This window comes from Oncorhynchus mykiss, chromosome 12, assembly GCF_013265735.2.
Source record: "Oncorhynchus mykiss isolate Arlee chromosome 12, USDA_OmykA_1.1, whole genome shotgun sequence".
Classification (NCBI taxonomy): Eukaryota; Metazoa; Chordata; class Actinopteri; order Salmoniformes; family Salmonidae; genus Oncorhynchus; species Oncorhynchus mykiss.
In genome coordinates, this window is record NC_048576.1 from 23883257 (window position 1) to 23905283 (window position 22027).

Sequence of the window (22027 nt, forward strand, 5' to 3'; positions counted from 1 at the left end):
ATATTTCTTAGGAACTGGTTTTCAGTTCCTACCGCTTCCACTGGATGTCACCAGTCTTTGGAATTTGGTTGAGGTTATTCCTTGTGCAATGAAGAAGTAGGCCAACTAGGAACTGGGTAACACTGTTGAGAGTTGCGCAAGATGTGAAAAGTAGCGCTGGTTTGTTTTCATTCCTGTATTGAACACAGATAGACCCGTCTACGATTTGATCAATTATTAACGTTTAAAAATACCTAAAGTTTTATTACAAAAGTAGTTTGAAATATTTTGACAAAGTTTAAAGGCAACTTTTGAAATATTTTGGAGTGACGTTGCGTTTTTTGGAAGCTGTTTTTGTCTGGATCAAATGCGCTTTATAAATGGACATTTTGGATATATATGGACGGAATTAATTGAACAAAAGGACCAATTGTGATGTTTATAGGACATATTGGAGTGCCAACAAAAGAAGTTCATCAAAGGTAATGCATGTTTTATATTTTATTTCTGCGTTTTGTGTAGCGCCTGCAGGGTTGAAATATGCTACCCCCTTTGTTTACTGCTGGTGCTATCATCAGATAATAGCTTCTTATGCTTTCGCCGAAAAGCATTTTTTAAATCTGACATGTTGGCTGGATTCACAACGAGTGTAGCTTTAATTGAGTATCTTACATGTGTGATTTAATGTAAGTTTGATTTTATATTTAAAAAAAATATTTGCCGCGCTGCATTTTCCCTGTTTTTTTTGCCCAAGTGGGAAGCAACTGTCCCGCCTATCCGTAAGAAGTTTTAAAGTAATGCTGGACTGTTGTTTCTCTTTGCTTATTTGAGCCATAATATGGACTTGGTCTTTTACCAAATAGGGCTATCTTCTGTATACCACCCCAACCTTGTCACAACACAACTGATTTGTTAAAATGCATTAAGAAGGAAAGAAATTCCACAAATTCCACAAAATTCCACTCTCCTCATGAAGCTAGTTGTGAGAATGCCAAGAGTGTTAAAAGCTTTCATCAAGGCACAGGGAGGCTATTTGAAGAATCTCAAATCTAAAATATATTTTGATTTGTTTAACACTTTTTTGGTTACTAGATGATTCTCTATGTTTTATTTCATAGTTCTGATGTCTTCACTATTATTCTATAATGAAGAAAATAGTAAAAATAAAACCCTTGCATGAGTAGGTGTTCTAAAACTTTTGACTGGTAGTGTATGTATATACTATATATATATATATATATATATATATATATATATATATATATATATATATATATATATATATATATATTGTAAGAACTTTAAGAGGTATTTATTGAAGATGTGATATGCAGAAATCGCTCCGCCATTTCCTGGTTGCTAAAATTGTAATAGTCCACCTAATTTCAGCTTAAGTGACAAAACAAGCAGTCATTGTGTACAGAACCGCTGTGAAATATATGTTCCACAACCAAAAATATTGTATTTTCAGCTGTTTGAAGCTGGTGTACAAAAGTGAAAGTAAAAGAAGCAAAAATGTACCTTAAGAATGGGAAGCATAGAAATAGCACATATAGAACAGATATATCGCTTTATAGACTTGCTTTCAATGAGAATGACAGATCTATAACTAAATGTTTTTGTCAATTTGGTCTGATCACCAAAAAGTTCCATATTGCAGCTATAATATAGTAATTTATTTAAATATTAAATTTTTTGTATTTTAGAGTTATTTTAGTAACAGTAATATACAACACTAAAATTGCATTATTGGAGAAAGAAAGATTGAAACAGAGAGAGAGGAAGAATGAGACAGACTGATAGAATGATAGAGAATATCTTAAATAAATAAACATGCCCCTTTCAAAAAATGTAGATCTAAGAACATATATAGCCCTTGGTTCATTCCAGACCTGACTGCCCTTGACCAGCACAAAAATATACTGTGGCGTTCTGCATTAGCATCGAATAGCCCCCGCGATATGCAACTTTTCAGGGAAGTTAGGAACCAAAATAAACAGGCAGTTTTAAGAAAGCTAAGGCTAGTTTTTTCAAACAGAAATTTGCATCCTGTAGCACAAACTCCAAAAAGTGCTGGGACACTGTAAAGTCCATGGAGATTAAGAGCACCTCCTCCCAGATGCCCACTGCACTGAGGCTAGGAAACACGGTCACCACCGATAAATCTATGATCATTGAGAATTTCAATAAGCATTTTTCTACGGCTGGTCATGCTTTCCACCTGGCCTCCCCTACCCCGGTCAACAGCTCTGCACCCCCCACAGCAACTTGCCCAAGCCTCCTTCATTTCTCCTTCACCCAAATCCAGACAGCTGATGTTCTGAAAGAGCTGCAAAATCTGTACCCCTACAAATCAGCTGGACTAGACAATCTGGACCCTCTCTTCCTAAAATTATCCACCGCAATTGTTGCAACCCCTATTACTAGCCTGTTCAACCTCTCTTTAGTATAGTCTGAGATCCCTAAAGATTGGGAAGCTGCCGCGGTCATCCCCCTCTTCAAAGGGGTTGACACTCTAGACCCAAACTGTTACAGACCTATATCTGTCCTACCCTGTCTTTCTAAAGTCAAAGACAGTACTGTGCAGCCGTCTTCATCGACCTTGTCAAGGCTTTCGACTCTGTCAATCACCGTATTCTTATCGGCAGACTCAATAGCCTTGGCTTCTCAAATGACTGCCTCGCCTGGTTCACCAACTACTTCTCAGATAGAGTTCAGTGTGTTAAATCGGAGGGTCTGTTATCCGGACCTCTGGCATCCTCTATGGGGTGCCACAAGGTTCAATTCTCAGGCCGACTCTGTTTTCTGTATATATCAATGATGTCGCACTTGCTGCTGGTGATTCTCTGATCCACCTCTGATCCACCTCTGTTTTGTCACCAAAGCCCTATATACTAACCATCACTGCGACCTGTATGCTCTCGTTGGCTGGCCCTTGCTTCATATTTGCCGCCAAACCCACTGGCTCCAGGTCATCTATAAGTCTTTGCTAGGTAAAGCCCTGCCTTATCTCAACTCACTGGTCACCATAGCACCACCCACCTGTAGCATGCACTCCAGCAGGTATATTTCACTTGTCACCCGCAAAGCCAACTCCTCCTTTGTCCACCTTTCCTTCCAGTTCTCTGTTGCCAATGACTGGAACGAATTGCAAAAATCACTGAAGCTGGAGACTTATATCTCCCTCACTAACTTTAAGCATCAGCTATCTGAGCAGCTTACCGATCATTGTACCTGTACATAGCCCATCTGTAAATAGCCCACCCAACTACCTCATCCCCATGTTATTATTCTTTGCTCCTTTGTATCCCAGTATCTCTACTTGCACATTCATCTTCTGCACATCTATCACAACAGTGTTTAATTGCTAAATTGTAATTATTTCGCCACTATGGCCTATTTATTGCCTTACCTCCCTAATCTTACTACATTTGCACACACTGTATATAGATTTTTCTATTTGTTATTGACTGTACGTTTGTTTGTCCCATGTGTAACTCTGTGTTGTTGTTTGTGTCGCACTGCTTTACTCTATCTTGGCCAGGTTGCAGTTGTAAATGAAAACTTGTTCTCAACTGGCCTACCTGGTTAAATAAAGGTGAAATAAAAATAATTAATTAAAAAAAGGTGAGTGAGAGAGAGAGAAACAGTAAATCTCAGTAAGACAAAAATAATGGTGTTCCAAAAAAAATAAATTTGCCAGGACCACAAATACAAATTCCAGACACCATTGCCCAAAGCACACAAAAAGGATTTGTCTAAAAATACTTGAATCAGTTATATTGCTCTTTAAGGTTGTGAGGTCTGGGGTCCGCTCACCAACCAAGAATTCACTGAATGGAACAAACACCAAATTGAAACTCTGCAGGCAGAATTCTGCAAAAATATACTCCATGTACAATGTAAAACACCAAATAATGCATGCAGAGCAGAATTAGGTCAATACCCGCTAATAATCAAAATCCAGAAAAGAGACGTTAAATTCTACAACCACCTAAAAGGAAGCGATTTGCAAACCTTCCATAACAAAACCATCACCTACAGAGACATTTACCTGGAGAAGAGCCCCCTAAGCAAGCTGGTCCTGGGGCTCTGTTCAAAAACACAAACAGACCCCACAGAGCACCAGGACAGCAACACAATTAGACCCAAAAATTTAATGAAAAAATGTAAATATAATTACTTGATACATTGGAAATAATTTACAAGAAAACAGAGCAAACTAAAATGCTATTTGGCATTAAACAGAAAGTACACAGTGGAAGAATACTGGACTACTGTCACTGACCCAAAATTCTGGAAATCTTTGACTATGTACAGACTCAGTGAACATAGCCTTGCTATTGAGAAAGGCTGCCGAAGGCAAACCTGGCTCTCAAGAGAAGTCAGGCTATGTGCACTCTGCCCACAAAATGAGGTGGAAAATGAGCTGCACTTCTTCACCTCCTGACAAATGTATGACCATATTAGAGACACAAAGACAGACACAAAGACAGAGACACAGATATCCTTGCAGTACCTGTATAGCCCAGAGAGTTGTCATCCTCATGTTCAGACGAGGGGGTGGGGGCAGCATTTTCACTGGCCTTATCCTGGGTGTCTGTATCTGCAGACAAAAACACAAATAGTAGATTACACTATAAGAAACCCCCTCACTCTCTCACAGTCTAACACGTTATTGGCATAGCAGAGATCATTCCCCAGAATCTACCCTGCTTCCCTCCAACATTAGCTTAAAACTGAGGTAGAAAATGAACCTGCAAAAGAGTTACAGGCATACAGTAACTGAGCCTGAAGTCCATAGAAATACGCGATAGAAAGAGGGAAAGTGAAATATAAAACATAAGCTTTCATATCAGACATCTCAGTGCAATCTCACATCACTGGGCACACACAATGTTGGAGGACTTGATATCCTGTCTCTCCTAAAATACACAGCAGTAAAGTCATCCTGCTGAGGTTTCAACAGAACAAGGCATGCCTGACAGCAATCTCATTTTTACAATTCAATCCTCAGTGTATAGTATTGAATCATATTTTATTTGAGAGAAGTAGGAGGATTCGTTCATTCTAAAATACAGAGCTTGACTTGGGCAAAAGCTCACCGGAACTGAATACCAGCACCTCAAATGTTCTAATGCGCCTGTTTCTCACATAGAATATTAGCTTACAAGTATTGTGGAGCTCCTGCACCTAAATATAAGCAGTACTGGTACCCCAAATGAGCACTGATATTCCAAGTCAAAAAAATAGTCATATCCAGTTAATAAACTGTGATTATTTTCACAGCATTATTTCGTAATAGTCATGGCAGTTCTAATTGTAATGGTTATAATGCTATAGTATTGTAATGTGCCATTCTTGGATTCCTTTATGTTTTGTCTTCTGACAGTACTTTCTGACAGGTGGTCTGTATTTCCAGGAAATACTGCTCTGACTCAGTGGATAAACTAAAGTGTACTGAAGGAGTATGTTGATCCAAAAATAGGAGCCAAGTTCCTCTATTTCCCTTAATGTTTATCTTGGGTCATTAGATGCATACTGTCACAAAGACAAAGGAAGAATTTACAAATTTTTCAGGAATGCATCCAGCAAGTAGCATGGAAATGACCTGACCAAACTGAGCAGAATGGTGAAGATTGAGGGCATGCCATATGACTAGCACAACACAATATCTTATTATGTGGGCAATTTCCCCCACAACATTCAATTATACCATTTTTTCATGGGCTGTTGTTCTTGGGCAATATCCATGACTTAGAAATGGCTGAGAGCTCCAATAGCTGACCAGGATATAGACCTCAATGAAATCCAGCCTAGAGTCAGTCTTCTGCACCGTACCATTAGTCTTTATCTCCTTCTGGCGGTTACTGTGTGCCAGTAGGAAAACACTGAAACTAAATCCAAAATATGGTCAAGAGAGGACATACGTTACCCTTCAATACCTCATCACTTTTATTTGACCATTATTTTACCAGATAAGTGTATTGAGGACACCTTCTCATTCAATTGAAAAGGTTGTCCTTTTCAAACAATGACTAATCAGTTCTGGATGAGAATGTAGGTGGCACCTTGCCATCTCATCACAACTCCCAGACCACCACCAAGACAGTAATCAGCTCCAAGCATTACTCATCTAAGAAGACAATAGAGGGGATTTTTGTTAATATGCTCAGGTAATTATATGGTGAAGATTGAGCTGACACTAATCCCTCTCACCTGGTTCCTGATCCGGAGTTCAACTCTGACTCACACCTGAATCACGTCACAATGTCAGCACGGACCTGCTAGAGTGGTATCAGTCAATAACTGCTATCACTTATTGTAATATTAGGAAAAACAGGACTCAGGACCTCACTGCTGAGAGTTCACACTCATATACATCTATTTCTTACAGTAGTGTTACAGTAGTGTTATCCTTGACTCGTTAGCCGAGGGGTCTGCCCAGATCTCAAGCTTAATACTTAAAGTGATTACATGTGCTGAGGTTTTTCCAACATAAGTATGTGTGTGTAGCTTTGCAAATATACTATAACTGAGTAACTTAAGTCATTGTTATCTCTCTTTATCAGCCCTGATAACCAAGGTGTGATTGATAGCCGTTCTCTGTTCACGCAGTCCCTGCAATGTAGGACAGGTTCTCTGTGAGTTCCAGTTTGTCATATTGACCTCCCAATCAGCAAAACACCAGACAAGCTGAAACAAAAGCAATGCAGATAAAACAGAGAGGAAGGTGGGGAAAGGAAATTGCTAATATCAATTAGATCACGAATAAGGAATTTGCAAGACAATGGTGTTTTACTATACAGTATCAGTCAAAAGTTTGCACACACCTATTCATTCAAGGGGTTGTCTTTATTTTTACTAATAGTGAAGACATCAAAACTATGAATCATGTAGTAACCAAAAAAGTGTTAAGCATATCAAAATATATTTGAAGAAACTGTGTTCAAAATGATCACCTACAGTACCAGTCAAAAGTTTGGACACACCTACTCATTCAAGGGTTTTTCTTGATTTGTACTATTTTCTACATTATAGAATAATAGTGAAGACATGAAAACTATGAAATAACACACATAGAATCATGAAGTAATTAAAAAAGTGTTAAACAAATATGTTTTATATTTTAGGATCTTCAAAGTATCCACCCTTTGCCTTGATGACAGCTTTGCACACTATTGGCATTATTTCAAGCAGCTTCATGAGGAACAGTAGTCACCTGGAATGCATTTCAATTAACAGGTGTGCCTTGATAAAAGTACATTTGTGGAATTTATTTCCATCCTAATGTGTTTGAGCCAATCTGTTGTGTTGTAACAAGGTAGTGGTGGTATACAGAAGATAGCCCTATTTGGAAAAACTACTGTAGCTACTGTAAGAGACAGACTATCTGTGAATCTCGGGGGGACGACTGTGTTTTTCAGTTTGCTTTAGTGGTTGTGTTATTGCTGTGTGATGCTGCATGCAAAAGGGCTCTGATGTTCATTTGATTGAGGATGTTGACCATCGACCATACAGTTTTGATGGGAAACCACACACACACACACACACACACACACACACACACACACACACACACACACACACACACACACACTGCTTCTTCTGAAAATGTTACGGCAAAGACTTTATTAGCCCACAGTAGCTCAGCACGATTCTCAGGAAAATGCTGGTTCACCCACAACCATGCCAGTTCCCTGGGTTTATTAGAACAAGAGGTTTACCACAAATACACACACACACACATGCACACAAACACACACAAACACACATTAAAATGACAGAAATGCTTACATAGGCAAACCAAACTTGCATGCACGCACATCCTAATGTGTTTGAGCCAATCAGTTGTGTTGTAATAAGGTAGGGGTGGTATAAATAAGAACCTTATTTGGTAAAAGAACAAGTCCATATTAAGGCAAGAACAGCTCAAATAAGCAAAGAGAAATGACAGTCCATCATTACTTTAAGACATGAAGGTCAGTCAATACGCAACTTTGAAAGTTTCTTCAAGTGCAGTCGCAAAGACCATCAAGCGCTTTGATGAAACTGGCTCTCATAAGGACCGCCACAGGAAAGAAAGACCCAGAGTTACCTCTGCTGCAGATGATAAGTTCAATAGAGTTACCAGCCTCAGAAATTGCAGCCCAAATAAATGCTTCACAGAGTTAAAGTAAAAAGAACATCTCAACATCAACTTTTCAGAGGAGACTGCATGAATCAGGCCTTCATGGTCAAATTGCTGAAGAGAAACCACTACTAAAGGACACCAATAAGATGAAGAGACTTGCTTGGGCCAAGAAACATGAGCAATGACATTTTTGGTTCCAACCACTTGTCTTTGTGAGATGCAGAGTGGTGAACGGATGATCTCCGCATGTGTGGTTGCCACCATGAAGCATGGAGGAGGAGGTGTGATGTTGTGGGGGTGCTTTGATGGTGACACTGTTGGTGATTAATTTAGAAATCTAGGCATACTTAACCAGAGTGGCTATCACATCATTCTGGAGCGATACACCATCCCATCTGGTTTGCACTTAGTGGGACTATCATTTGTTTTTCAACAAGACAATGAACCAACACACCTCCAAGCTGTGTAAGAGCTATTTAAACAAGAAGGAGATTGATGGAGTGCTGCATCAGATGACTTGGCCTCCACAATCACTCGACCTCAACCCAATTGAGATGGTTTGGGATGAGTTGGACTGCAGAGTGAAGGAAAAGCAGCCAACAAGTGCTCAGCATATGTGGGAACTCCTTCAAGACTGTTGGAAAAGCATTCCAGTTGAAGCTGGTTGAGAGAATGCTGAGAGTGTGCAAAGCTGTCATCAAGGCAAAGGGTGGCTACTTTGAAGAACCTAAATATAAAATATATTTGTTTAACACTTTTTTGGTTACTACATGATCCCATGTGTGTTATTTCATAGTTTTGACGTCTTCACTATTATTCTACAATGTAGAAAATATTAAAAATCAAGAAAAACCCTTGAATGAGTAGGTGTGTCCAAACTTTTGACTGGTACTCTCTGTATAGTGTATCTTCTGTTAGTAATATTAAAAAGTACATTCTTGACATTCAGGTCAGAAATGTACTGAAGACCAACCGAGTCAGTATATGATTTTTAGAAACTCTAGTCTGGATAAATCGACATTGGATATACTGTATGATGAGCTCAATGTTTATAATCCAGAAGGCAAATTAGTATGTATAAGTATAGTTTAAAGTTTAGTATAATAAACAGGGAGTAGCATACGACCCAATGCTACAGACACCATTATTGTCATAAAACTGTATGGGAAATCGTTACCTAAATCACAATGGGGCTTGTTAAAAATGTTAGTTTATGACCCAAATGTTCAAAGTTATCAAGGGTCAGCACAAACCACACTCCTGTGTAACTGGGATCTAAATGATTACAGGCAGCTGTTTTTCTATCAATCTGTGGAAGCTAGCCCAAAGGAGCCAACAAGTGCTCAGCATATGTGGGAACTCCTTCAAGACTGCTGGAAAAGCATTCCAGGTGAAGGTGGTTGAGAGAATGCTGAGAGTGTGCAAAGCTATCATCAAGGCAAAGGGTGGCTACTTTGAAGATCCTAAAATATAAAACATATTTGTTTAACACTTTTTTAGTTACTTCATGATTCCATGTGTGTTATTTCATAGTTTTCATGTCTTCACTATTATTCTATAATGTAGAAAATAGTGCAAATCAAGAAAAACCCTTGAACGAGTAGGTGTGTCCAAACTTTTGACTGGTACTGTAGGTGATCATTTTGAACACACTTTCTTCATTCTTCCACCCTTCTGTTAGAGAGAGATCATCTTAAAACACATAGACATATTGACATAAAAACAACTCTATAGAGTTTGAGGTTAGAACGGCATCCCTGTCTAACCTCTAATCCTAAACCTAAGCCATGCTATGGATTGGCCACTTCACCTCATAACCCTCTGTTGTGCAAACTCTCTCTCCTCTCCTCTCTCCACGAGAGCCAAACATGACTTAACTCGTCTCTCTCCAAATTAAGAAAATTCTAATTATAAGGTGCATGACAATGATGCATGCATCTTAGTTGCACCACATAATTCACCTTAAATCCCCTGTCATTTGATAAATGTTCACTGGATAGGACACAGCTTCCAGGAGGAAAGTCATAACTGTGAAATGCAATAAATCTTGAAAAAGGATCAGTGTGATCTGTCTCAGTGTCTCGATGTTCATGTGGAAGTCATCACATCACATCCCAGAATGCTTCAGAGCACAGGGACACTGCTGATTGAAAACTACTGTAGCTACTGTAAGAGACAGACTATCTGTGAATCTCGGGGGGACGACTGTGTTTTTCAGTTTGCTTTAGTGGTTGTGTTATTGCTGTGTGATGCTGCATGCAAAAGGGCTCTGATGTTCATTTGATTGAGGATGTTGACCATCGACCATACAGTTTTGATGGGAAACCACACACACACACACTGCTTCTTCTAAAAATGTTACGGCAAAGACTTTATTAGCCCACAGTAGCTCAGCACGATTCTCAGGAAAATGCTGGTTCACCCACAACCATGCCACTTCCCTGGGTTTATTAGAACAAGAGGTTTACCACAAATACACACAAACACACATGCACACAAACACACACAAACACATTAAAATGACAGAAATGCTTACATAGGCAAACATGAACTTGCATGCACACACATAGCCCTCTTCACATAGGCCTAAAAAAGTATAGAAAAACGCTTGCCATTGTCTTTTCCTACAAGCACTGACTTGGCTGATAATGATCATTTTGAGAAAAAAAAGCCTTACTATGACTATGATGTGTTTGTCTCACCTAGCTGCATGCTGAAGGCACTAACTGGATAAGAGCATCTGCTACTAAAATATAAATGTAATGTAAATGTATTGCACAGTGCATATATACAAACTGTAGCTGTAGCCTACTCACTCACAGACCAAAATCATACTAACTTATTCTGTATGACAAAAAATGAAACCACTGCTGCCCCTACAGTCCCGAGTTGGCCCCCTCGAGTGGCCCAGAGGTCTAAAGCACTGCCTCTCAGTGCTCAAGGTGTCACTACAGACTTCCTGGTTCAAATTCAGGCTAATACAATTGGCTGTAATTAGGAGTCCCATACGGCGGCACACAACTGGTCCAGTGTCGTCTGGGTTTGGCCAGTGTAGGCTGTCATTGTAAATATGAATCTGTTCTTAACTGACTTGCCTATTTAAATGAAAGTTAAATTGGAAAAAATATATGAATAAATCCAGTCTAACATCAAGAATGACAGGTAATAATGGAAACACCAACATAGAGCGTTAGGCCACCACTAGCATCCAGAACAGTATCAATGGGGCTTGGCATAGATTCTACAAGTGTTTGAAACTCTATTGCAAGGATGCAACACCTTTCGACAACGAGAAAAAATTCCATAATTTGGTGTTCTGTTGATGGTGGTGGAAATTGCTGTCTCGGGCGCCATTACAGAATCTCCCATAAGTGTTCAATTGTGTTGAGATCTGGTGACTGAGACACACACACACACACACTCACACACACACACACACACACACACACTTTAAACCCCCTATGTTGCTTTGAGACCCTTCTTTTAAAGTCACTGAGATCTCATCTTTAAGGCATGGTAGCCAAAATAATCGGCAACTGTGTGGAAGCACCTGCTTTCAATATACCTTATATCCCTCATTTGCTCAAGTGTTTCCTTTATTTTGGCAGTTACCTGTACGAGAATAACTTACTGGAAAGAATAACTTACTGGAAAGAATAACTTACTGGAAAGACACTAAGCCCTATTTAAATTTGTAGAAACACTTTACTGATTTTACCTGTCACAGGTCACCTACCTTCAATGTATTATACTCTAATGTGTGACAAAACTATCAATGATACATTCAGTTCATAGCATAAATTCATAGAAGAGGGAGGATTTCCTGAAGCATAGTAATGTTCAAAAGTGAGCCACACGAGGGTGCTGCCACTCCATTCTATTGAGGGCCGTGTGAGAACTAGTGTATTTAATGTCCATTTTAGTAATGTTATGTTTTGACCATCTAGTTTTGTTTGACTAAATACATTATATGTCAAATTAAAGTGTTGTCAGAGGTTGTGAGTGCTGGAAGAAGAAGAATGTAATACTAATGCAGTTGTGACACCACAAGCATAGATATCTGTCCAAACGTGAAATAGTGCATGCAATCAATACAGATGATCCATTTACAACACAGAACAGAACACCACCTGCAACAAATAAACTCCAGCCCTGTCTCTCACTGTTGGATACCTGGGCTTGCCAGGTAAACAAACAAACAGACAGACAGACAGACAGACTCACACACGTCATATCATTGCACTCTCATGCAGGGATCTAGACAATAATACACTGTAGTCTTATATTCTCATGAATCACATTGTCCTCCTATACGGAGATGGACCCTAAAGAAAGAAAGACAGACAGACAGACAGACAGACAGACAGACAGACAGACAGACAGACAGACAGAGATGCTCACCTTGTTGCTTAGACAGGGGGGTTGTGGAATGAGGTTTAGGGAGAGGGGGATGAAGAGGAAGGAGGAGGGACGGGAAGAGGAATAAGGGAGAGCAGGTTCTGCTCTACAGATCTACAGAACAGGCAGGCTCTAGACTATGATTGACACACTAAGTGTGTTCGATTGCCAGTCGGCTGTTTGCTCGCATGCACTGGGAGCCATGTGAGCGGCCAACCATCTGTGCAACTTGCCATTCTCTGTCGTCGCCTGTCTTCATGGCAATGTGCACCCCCTCTCATTCTAATGAAACCCATCAGTTTGCTGTACACATAGAACCCCCCCATAGGCCAACTCCTCCTCACCCCCTCTTCTCCTCTGTTCTATCTGTGTGTGTACCCCTCCAGCGATCCCTCTCTAAGGGCTAAGCTGAAATCCAATGAGATGCTTCATTTACATGGGTCCCCACCAGCTGGCTTCACTCCCCTGGTCTTGATTAAAGTTTTTTTTATGTGTAATTTTACTGTTGATTTACACCCACGTTTACAAAGTCTCCTGGTAGTCTGTCTGTCTGTCTGTCTGTCTGTCTGTCTGTCTGTCTGTCTGTCTGTCTGTCTGTCTGTCTGTCTGTCTGTCTGTGTCTTTCTTTCTTTCTTTCTTTCTTTCTTTCTTTAGGGTCCATCTCCGTATAGGAGGACAATGTGATTCATGAGAATATAAGACTACAGTGTATTATTGTCTAGATCCCTGCATGAGAGTGCAATGATATGACGTGTGTGAGTCTACAAGGATGCATTATTCTGGTATATACAGTATCTCTGTGAATAACCAATAGCATGGCATCTTTTTTTGTGCTTATGAGGGCTAAATCAAATAATGGGGATTTCTAGCCATGGATAAAGGTGACTATGCCACTACCAGATAATAGGTAGGTTCAAGGCAGAATGGTTAGTCTGTAATAGTGTGTTGTAATGTTGTGTACAGATGTGTGTTTGCAGTCAACAAAAGGCCTGTCACTGTGTTTCAGAACCTCGGAGAGGATAAATCCTGTGTGATTACAATTTACAGTTATACAGCCTACATGGAGACAGTGAAGTGGAAACAGCATGATATTACCAGGAACGTCTTACTGTAAGTGTTTGTGAACATCTGAACAAACATTTAGCTGCAACTGCTATAGCATCTGCTAAACTGTGTACATGACCAATAAACTTTGATTTGATTTGACATTTGTTTCTAATAATTTTCTAACTGAGAGCTGAAATGACAAGCAGGTGGATATCTATTTCTGGATATGCACATCTAAATGACAGCAGTTGGTTCTGACAAGCATCACAGCAATTCTTGTCCATACATAAAACCACACACAAGTCTCTCCACTTCTCTCCACATAAATGTCTCAGTGCTTTGAAACGATGTGCGCTCATTAACAGCACTAACAGTAAGAACTCTCAGGGAGCAGACGAGAGCATCAATCACACTTAAACATGACGCCATCCACCCGCAGGCCTGCTAGTCACCGCACTGCACAACACAGTCCCCCTGAATCCCACTACGCCAGTAAACACCGAACAACACAACAGCACAGCACCGCAAGGCAGTCGTCATCTTTCAACACCACATGCCAGGAAAATATACTAACTTTGAAAAGCACTTTTCTCAGTAATGCAAAATTACTTTCTGAAATGTATTTTTTAGTCTATCTGTGTGTTTGTTTTGTAATTTTCTACTCTGATATGAAAAGTATTTTCTCCAGCAAGGAGAGTCGCACTGACAGTTGGAGAGTGTGTCAAATCAATGGACTACCTCCTCAGTAGAGTACTGCAGCCAACAAACATTAGGCTGCAATGCAATGTCTCTGTCAACCTCTCCTGCATCCCTGCCACTTCAGCCTGACGTCCCTCTGTCCAATTAGAGAAGCCCAGGGAAACTGTTTCAGTTTTTACACAACCATGCTGTTGCTAACTTAGAAATCACCTCAGCCTGCTAGCACAGACACCTGCAGTTCATTTGATGCCTGAATGCATATTGATTTTGTGTTAATCCAAGGGGATTAGAATCAATTTGGAACTGCAATCTCATATACATAGTGATAAGGCAGGGAATCGATCGTCTCAGAGAGATGGGAGAGATGGCCTTGAGCCCGACTGGGATTGGTAGACGTGCAATGGGAGACAGGTCGTTTTTCCCTCTTAGCTCTGTACAGACAACCATGTGTTTGCTCTCAAAATGGCCACCTTCCTCTTCCTTTTGTTTTAATGGGGAAGGCATCAGGTGGCTCTTAGGATGATAATAGAATATAGAATAGAAGATACCTGAGCCTGTGATGTAAATGTAGAGACACAATGACGTCCTCACAGACAAACACAGTATTCATCACACCAAGCCACCATCATTCAAATGTACTACAGTTATAGCACAAGGCAGATCTCAGATTGCCCTAGCAAGGGATATTTGGGCAATTCCATGGTAACGGAATTGTACTTAGACTAAGATTTGTTTGCCTAAAATGTATGCCAAACATTGATTTCAATTTTTAACAAACCATACAACTCTAAGCACAATGGCTAATTTTAATAGCATTAACATGACTAATTAAAATAACATTTACTGGAAGAACTGTGCAGGTGCAAAGTTTGGTAACAGAATTTCTGTAAAATCTCCCTCCGTTTTTTATTTGACCATGTTTTCCAAAAAATGTAAATATCTGCTCTGAATTAAGAGCTATGAGATGACACCTTGACTTTGAACAAATCTATTTTGATTATTGAACTACAGTAAATTAAGTTGATTTATACTTCACTTATTATAGTAATGGTAACAGAATTTCATCATGGGTCCTGGATCTGTACTACACATGAATAATTATGGATATGAATGTCATTCTCTTCATGGTAATGTATCCTAAATAGTTACAGAAAGGTATAAATATACAATATCCTCCTCTGCACATTTGGGTATTATTCTACACACTGGCTATTCTTTTAATGAGCTCCGCCACCAAACAAGATCTAAACCAATCATAGACGTCTATGTTTCATAAGTTCGGACATCAAAGTACAGTAGAGCTCGGAGGAGTACAGTATAGTACAGTATAGTACTGTAAATTAGAGTAGAGTTCAGTACAGTAGTGTTCAGTAAAAGTAGAGTTCAGTATCAGTTCAATAACAGTATCCTAGTGGAAGGGAGAACAGTAGAAGGTGCCCCAACTGTGGTTTCTGACTACTGTGATTTCCTATTGGAGCCAATTCAATTGCATAAATTCCATTACCTATTTTTTGCAAATTCTGTAAATGATTTGGTAATAGAATTTCAAGAATTGTAACTTCCTCTAACCTTCATTATCCTCCCAATCATGATGGAAAGAAATTAAAAAATATCTTAAAGATATGGGGGTGTTTGGTAACGTAATTTTGTATTTATTTTACCTTTATTTAACTAGGCATGTCAGTTAAAAACAAATTCTTATTTTCAATGACGGCCTGACTTGCCTAGTTAAATAAAGGTAAAATAAATAACATGATACAGCCACCACATCCTTGAAAATATGGAGAGTGGTACTCAGTAATGATTTGGATTTGCACCAAACATAACACTTTGTATTCAAAATGAATCCATGCCTTTGTTACGTCTAGGTTAGACTACTGCAATGCTCTACTTTCCAGCTACCCGGATAAAGCACTAAATAAACTTCAGTTAGTGCTATATACGGCTGCTAGAATCCTGACTAGAACCAACAAATTTGATCATATTACTCCAGTGCTAGCCTCCCTGCACTGGCTCCTGTTAAGGCAAGGGCTGATTTCAATGTTTTACTGCTAACCTACAAAGCATTACATGGGCTTGCTTCTACCTATCTTTCCGATTTGGTCCTGCCGTACATACCTACACGTATGCTAAGGTCACAAGACGCAGGCCTCCTAATTGTCCCTAGAATTTCTAAGCAAACAGCTGGAGGCAGGGCTTTCTCCAATAGGGCTCCATTTTTATGGAATGGTCTGCCTACCCATGTGCGAGATGCATACTCTGTCTCAACCTTTGTCTTTATTGAAGACTTATGTTTTCAGTTGGTCCTATGATTGAGTGTTGTCTGGCCCAAGAGTGTGAAGGTGAACGGAAAGGCACTGGAGCAACGAACCGCCCTTGCTGTCTCTGCCTGGCCGGTTCCCCTCTCTCCACTGGGATTCTCTGCCTCTAACCCTTTTACAGGGGCTGAGTCACTGGCTTACTGGTGCTCTTCCATGCCGTCCCTAGGAGGGGTGCGTCACTTGAGTGGGTTGAGTCACTGACGTGGTCTTCCTGTCTGGGTTGGCGCCCCCTCTTGGGTTGTGCCATGGCAGAGATCTTTGTGGGTTATACTCGGCCTTGGTATTGGTGGTGGTTGAAGATATCTCTGTCTAGTGGTGTGGGGACTGTGCTTTGGCAAAGTGTGTGGGGTTACATCCTGCCTGTTTAGCCCTCTCCGGGGGTATCATCGGATGGGGCCACAGTGTATCCTGAACCCTCCTGTCTCAGCCTCAAGTATTTATGCTGCAGTAGTTTATGTGTCGGGGGGCTAGGGTCAGGCTGTTATATCTGGAGTATTTCTCCTGTCTTATCCGGTGTCCTGTGTGAATTTAAGTATGCTCTCTCTAATTCTCTCTTTCTCTCTTTCTTTCTTTCTCTCTCTCGGAGGACCTGAGCCCTAGGACCATGCCTCAGGACTACCTAGCATGATGACTCATTGTTGTCCCCAGTCCACCTGGCCATGCTGCTGCTCCAGTTTCAACTGTTCTGCCTGCGGCTATGGAACCCTGACCTATTCACTGTGATTACAATTATTTGACCATGCTGGTCATTTATGGAAATTTGAACATCTTGGCCATGTTCTGTTATAATATCCACCCAGCACAGCCAGAAGAGGACTGGCCACCCCTCATAGCCTGGTTCCTCTCTAGGTTTCTTCCTAGGTTTCGGCCTTTCTAGGGAGTTTTTCCTAACCACCATGCTTCTTCACCAGCATTGCTTGCTGTTTGGTGTTTTAGGCTGGGTTTCTGTACAGCACTTTGATATATCAGCTTATGTGAGAATGGCTATTTAAATACATTTGATTTGATTTTGATATTCAAGACAAAAAGTTAATTCAAGTGAATTAAATATAATTGCTTTGCCCCATTTTTTTACTGTATTACTTTAGTGCCTTGTTGAAAACAGGAGGCATGTTTTGGAATATTTTTATTCTTTACAAACTTTCTTCTTTTCACTCTGTCATTTAGGATAGCATTGTGGAGTAACTACAATGTTGTTGATGCATCCTCAGTTTTCTCCTATCACAGCCTTTAAAATCTGTAACTGTTTTAAAGTCAACATGGGCTCATAGTGAAATCCCTGAGCGGTTTCCTTCTTCTCTGGGAACTGAGTTAGGAAGGACACCATCTTCGTAGTGATTGGGTGTATTGATACACTGTCCAAAGTGTAATTAAGAACTACACCATGCTCAAAGGGATATTAAATGTCTGCTTTTTAACATTTTAACCCATCTACCAATAGGTGCCGTTCTTTACGAAGCACTGGAAAACCTCCATGGTCTTTGTGGTTGAATCTGTGTTTGAAATGTACTGCTTGACTGAGGGACCTTACAGATAATTGTGTGGGGTACAGAGATGAGGTAGTCATTCACAAATCATGTTAAACACTATTATTGCACACAGAGTGAGTCCATGCAACCTTTTATGTGACTTACTAAGCACATTTTTAATCCTGAACTTATTTAGGCTTGCCATAACAAAAGGGATGAAAACTTATAGACTCAAGACATTTCAGATTTTCATTTCTAATTAATATGTAAACATTTTGAAAAACATAATTCCACTTTGACATTATGGGGTATTGTGTGTAGACCACCGACCAAAAATGTAATCAATTTTAAATTCAGGCTGTAACAAAACAAATAGTTGAAAACTGCCTTAATTCCTCTTAGCTTTCAGTTTTGGAAACCCTAGCTCAGTGCACTGTTGCATTTCTCTCCCCATGTCTCCATAGGGTCTACCATTGCCTTTAACAGAGGTGTATGGACTTACGGTATAAGCCAGGAAAAACTCTCTGCCCTAGCTTTAACTCTACTGCTAAAGCACCAGGTTGCGTGGTCAGGAAAGACTCCTGTCCCTAGATACGACACCTTTTAGTCTGTTTTCTTCTTCTCCTACATTCATTCTTCAGTTACTCTTCCTCTCCTATGTTCATTCCGGGAACTTTGAACAAATTCGCTGGTTTTCCCTAAGTCCCGGTGAGAGGATTCACGGAATCAAGAGGGAATAAGTAGAAAATTCCGAACCCTCCAACTACAATTTCTGGAAACAAGGGAATTTATTGAAAGTTCTGGGAATTTTGCAACCTATTTTTACGCAATGATACCCGAAATTTCATAGATACAATTCTAAAGTGATAAATCACTGTAGAATAGGTGGACTCCTATCCAGTCTAGTGTTGCAGGGTTTAAAACACAACCAACTAGATTCTAGCTGCTAGAACAATCTTAATAAATCCAGCCCAAGTCAAAAGATCCATACTGCCAACAATCAACTGCATTCACAATCCTATAGTACAGGCAGAAGAAAGTACCTGCAAATATACTGTATAGTAAGCAAATTGAGCACACAGTTATGGACGAATACAGTGCATTCGGAAAGTGTTCAGAGCCCTTGACTTTTTCCAAATTTTGTTACGTAACAGCCTTATTCTAAAATGGATTAAATCGTTTTTCCCCTCATCAAACGACACACAATACCCCATAATAACAAAGCAAAAACAGGTTTATAGAAGTTTTTGCAAATGTATTAATAATACAAAACTGAAATATCACATTTACATAAGTATTCAGACCCTATACTCAGTACTTTGTTGAAGCACCTTCAGCAGCGATTATAGCCTTGAGTATAACGCTACAAGCTAGGCACACCTGTATTTGGGGAGTTTCTCCCATTCTTCTCTGCAGATCCTCTTAAGCTCTGTCAGGTGGGATGTGTCTTGGCTGTGTGCTTAGGGTCGTTGGCCTGTTGGAAGGTGAATCTTTGCCCCAGTCTGAGGTCCTGAGCACTCTGGAGCAGGTTTTCATCAAGGATCTCTCTGTACTTCGCTCCGTTCATCTTTCCCTCGATCCTGACTAGTCTCACAGTCCCTGCCGCTGAAAACATCCCAACAGCATGATGCTGCCACTACCATGCTTCACCATATGGACGGTGCCAGGTTCCCTCGAGACGTGACGCTCGGCATTCAAGCCAATGAGTTCAATCTTAGTTTCATCAGACCAGAGAATCTTGTTTCTCATTGTCTGAGAGCCCTTTAGGTGCCTTTTGGCAAACTCCAAGTGGGCTGTCATGTGCCTTTTACTGAAGAGTGGCTTTCATCTGGCCACTCTACCATAAAGGCCTGATTGGTGGAGTGCTGCAGAGATGGTTGTCCTTCTGTAATGTTCTCCCATCTCCACAGAGGAACTCTGGAGCTCTGTCAGAGTGATCATCGGGTTCTTGATCACCTCCCTGACCAAGGCCCTTCTTCCCAATTGCTCAATTTGGCCAGGCTGCCAGCTCTAGGAAGAGTCTTGGTGGTTCCAAACTTCCTCCATAAAAGAATGATGGCGGACACTGTGTTCTGGGTGACCATCAATGATGCAGAAATTTTTTTGGTACCCTTCCCCAGATCTGTCCATCGACACTTTCCTGACTCACAGCTCTGCGGGCAATTCCTTTGACCCCATGGCTTGGTTTTTGCTCTGACATGCACTATCAACTGTAGGACCGTATAATAGACAGGTGTGTGCCTTTCCATATCAGGTCCAATCAATTGAATTTACCACAGGTGGACTCCAATCAAGTTGTAGAAACATCTCAAGTATGATCAAAGGACACATGATGTACCTGAGCTCAATTTCGAGTGTCATAGCAAAGGATCTGAATACTTTGGTAAATAAGTTTGTTCTAGGGCCTCCCAGAGTGCTAGCTGTGCCACCAGAGACTCTGGGTTCGAGCCCAGGCTCTGCCGCAACCTGGAGGTCCATGGGGCGATGCACAATTGGCCTAGCGTCTTCCAGGTTAGGGAGGGTTTGGCCGGTAAGGATATCCTTGTCTCATCGTGCACTAGCGACTCCTGTGGCGGCCCGGGCGCAGTGCACGCTAAACAGGTCGCCAGGTGCAGGGTGTTTCCTCTGACACATTGGTGTGGCTGGCTTCTGGGTTGGATGCACACTGTGATAAGAAGCAGTGCGGCTTGGTTGGGTTGTGTTCCGAAGGACTCATGGCTTTCGACCTTCGTCTCTCCTGAGCCCGTACGGGAGTTGTAACGATGAGACAAGATAGTAACTACTAACAAATGTATACCATGAAATTGGGTAAAAAAAAATATTTAAAAAATAAGTTGTTTGTTCTTTTGTTTTTATATACACTCAAAAGTTTGGTTTCAATTAGAAATGTCCTTGTTTTTGAAAGAAAAGTCCATTAAAATAACATCAAATTGATCAGAAACACATTGTAGACATTGTTCATGTTGTACATGACTATTGTAGCTGGAAACAACATATTTGTTTATGGAATATCTACATAGGTGTACAGAGGCCCATTATCAGCAACCATCACTCCTGTGTTCAAATTGCACGTAGTGTTAGCTAATCCAAGTTCATAATTTTAAAAGGCTAATTGATCATTAGAAAACCCTTGTGCAATTATGTTGGCACAGCTGAAAACTGTTGTGCTGATTAAACAAGCAATAAAACTGGGCTTCTTTAGACTAGTTGAGTATCTGGATCATCAGCATTTGTGGGTTCGATTACAGGCTCAAAATGGCCAGAAACAAAAAACTGAAACTCATCAGTCTATTCTTGTTCTGAGAAATGAAGGCTATTCCATGTGAGAAATTGGCAAGAGACTGAAGATCTGGTACAACGCTCCCTGTAGTGCTGTCTCAGGCGTCTCACAGTACGGACATTGCAATTTATTGCCCTGGCCACATCTGCAGTCCTCATGCCTCCTTGCAGCATGCCAAAGGCGCGTTCACGCAGATGAGAAGGGACCCTGGGCATTTTTCTTTTGGTGTTTTTCAGTCAGTAGAAAGGTCTCTTTAGTGTCCTAAGTTTTCATAACTGTGACCTTAACTGCCTACCGTCTGTAAGCTGTTAGTGTCTTAATGACCGTTCCACAGGTGCATGTTCATTAATTGTTTATAGTTCATTGAACAAGCATGGGAAACAGTGTCAAACTCTTTACAATGAAGATCAGTGAAGTTATTTGGATTTTTAAGAATTATCTCTGAAAGACAGGGTCCTGAAAAGGGACGTTTCTTCTTTTTCAAACATCTTCAAGACACTCCCCGGAGGACCTTTTAATTGCTTTGTTATCCAACCAATATATATACACTACCGTTCACTTAGAAATGTTCTTGTTTTGAAAGAGAGGCTATTCTTTTGTTGTCCACCTTTGTTAAGGTAACAAAATGTGGAAAAAGTCAAGGGGTCAGAATACTTTCCGAATGCACAGTAAATATCCACACACATCACAGCTCTGAATC

The 22027-nt window shown here is 40.4% G+C and overlaps 1 protein-coding gene across 3 annotated transcripts in view; it reads right to left on the reverse strand.

Annotated features, from left to right (window-relative positions):
- Positions 1 to 22027, reverse strand: part of LOC110537230 (roundabout homolog 1) — a 232647-nt gene that overhangs the window by 164159 nt on the left and 46461 nt on the right. For all 3 annotated transcript variants that reach the window (XM_036937241.1, XM_036937240.1, XM_036937242.1), the window contains exon 3: positions 4499 to 4585. In XM_036937241.1, coding sequence (XP_036793136.1) covers positions 4499 to 4585 — 87 coding nt within the window. The remainder of the gene's footprint in view (positions 1 to 4498; positions 4586 to 22027) is intronic.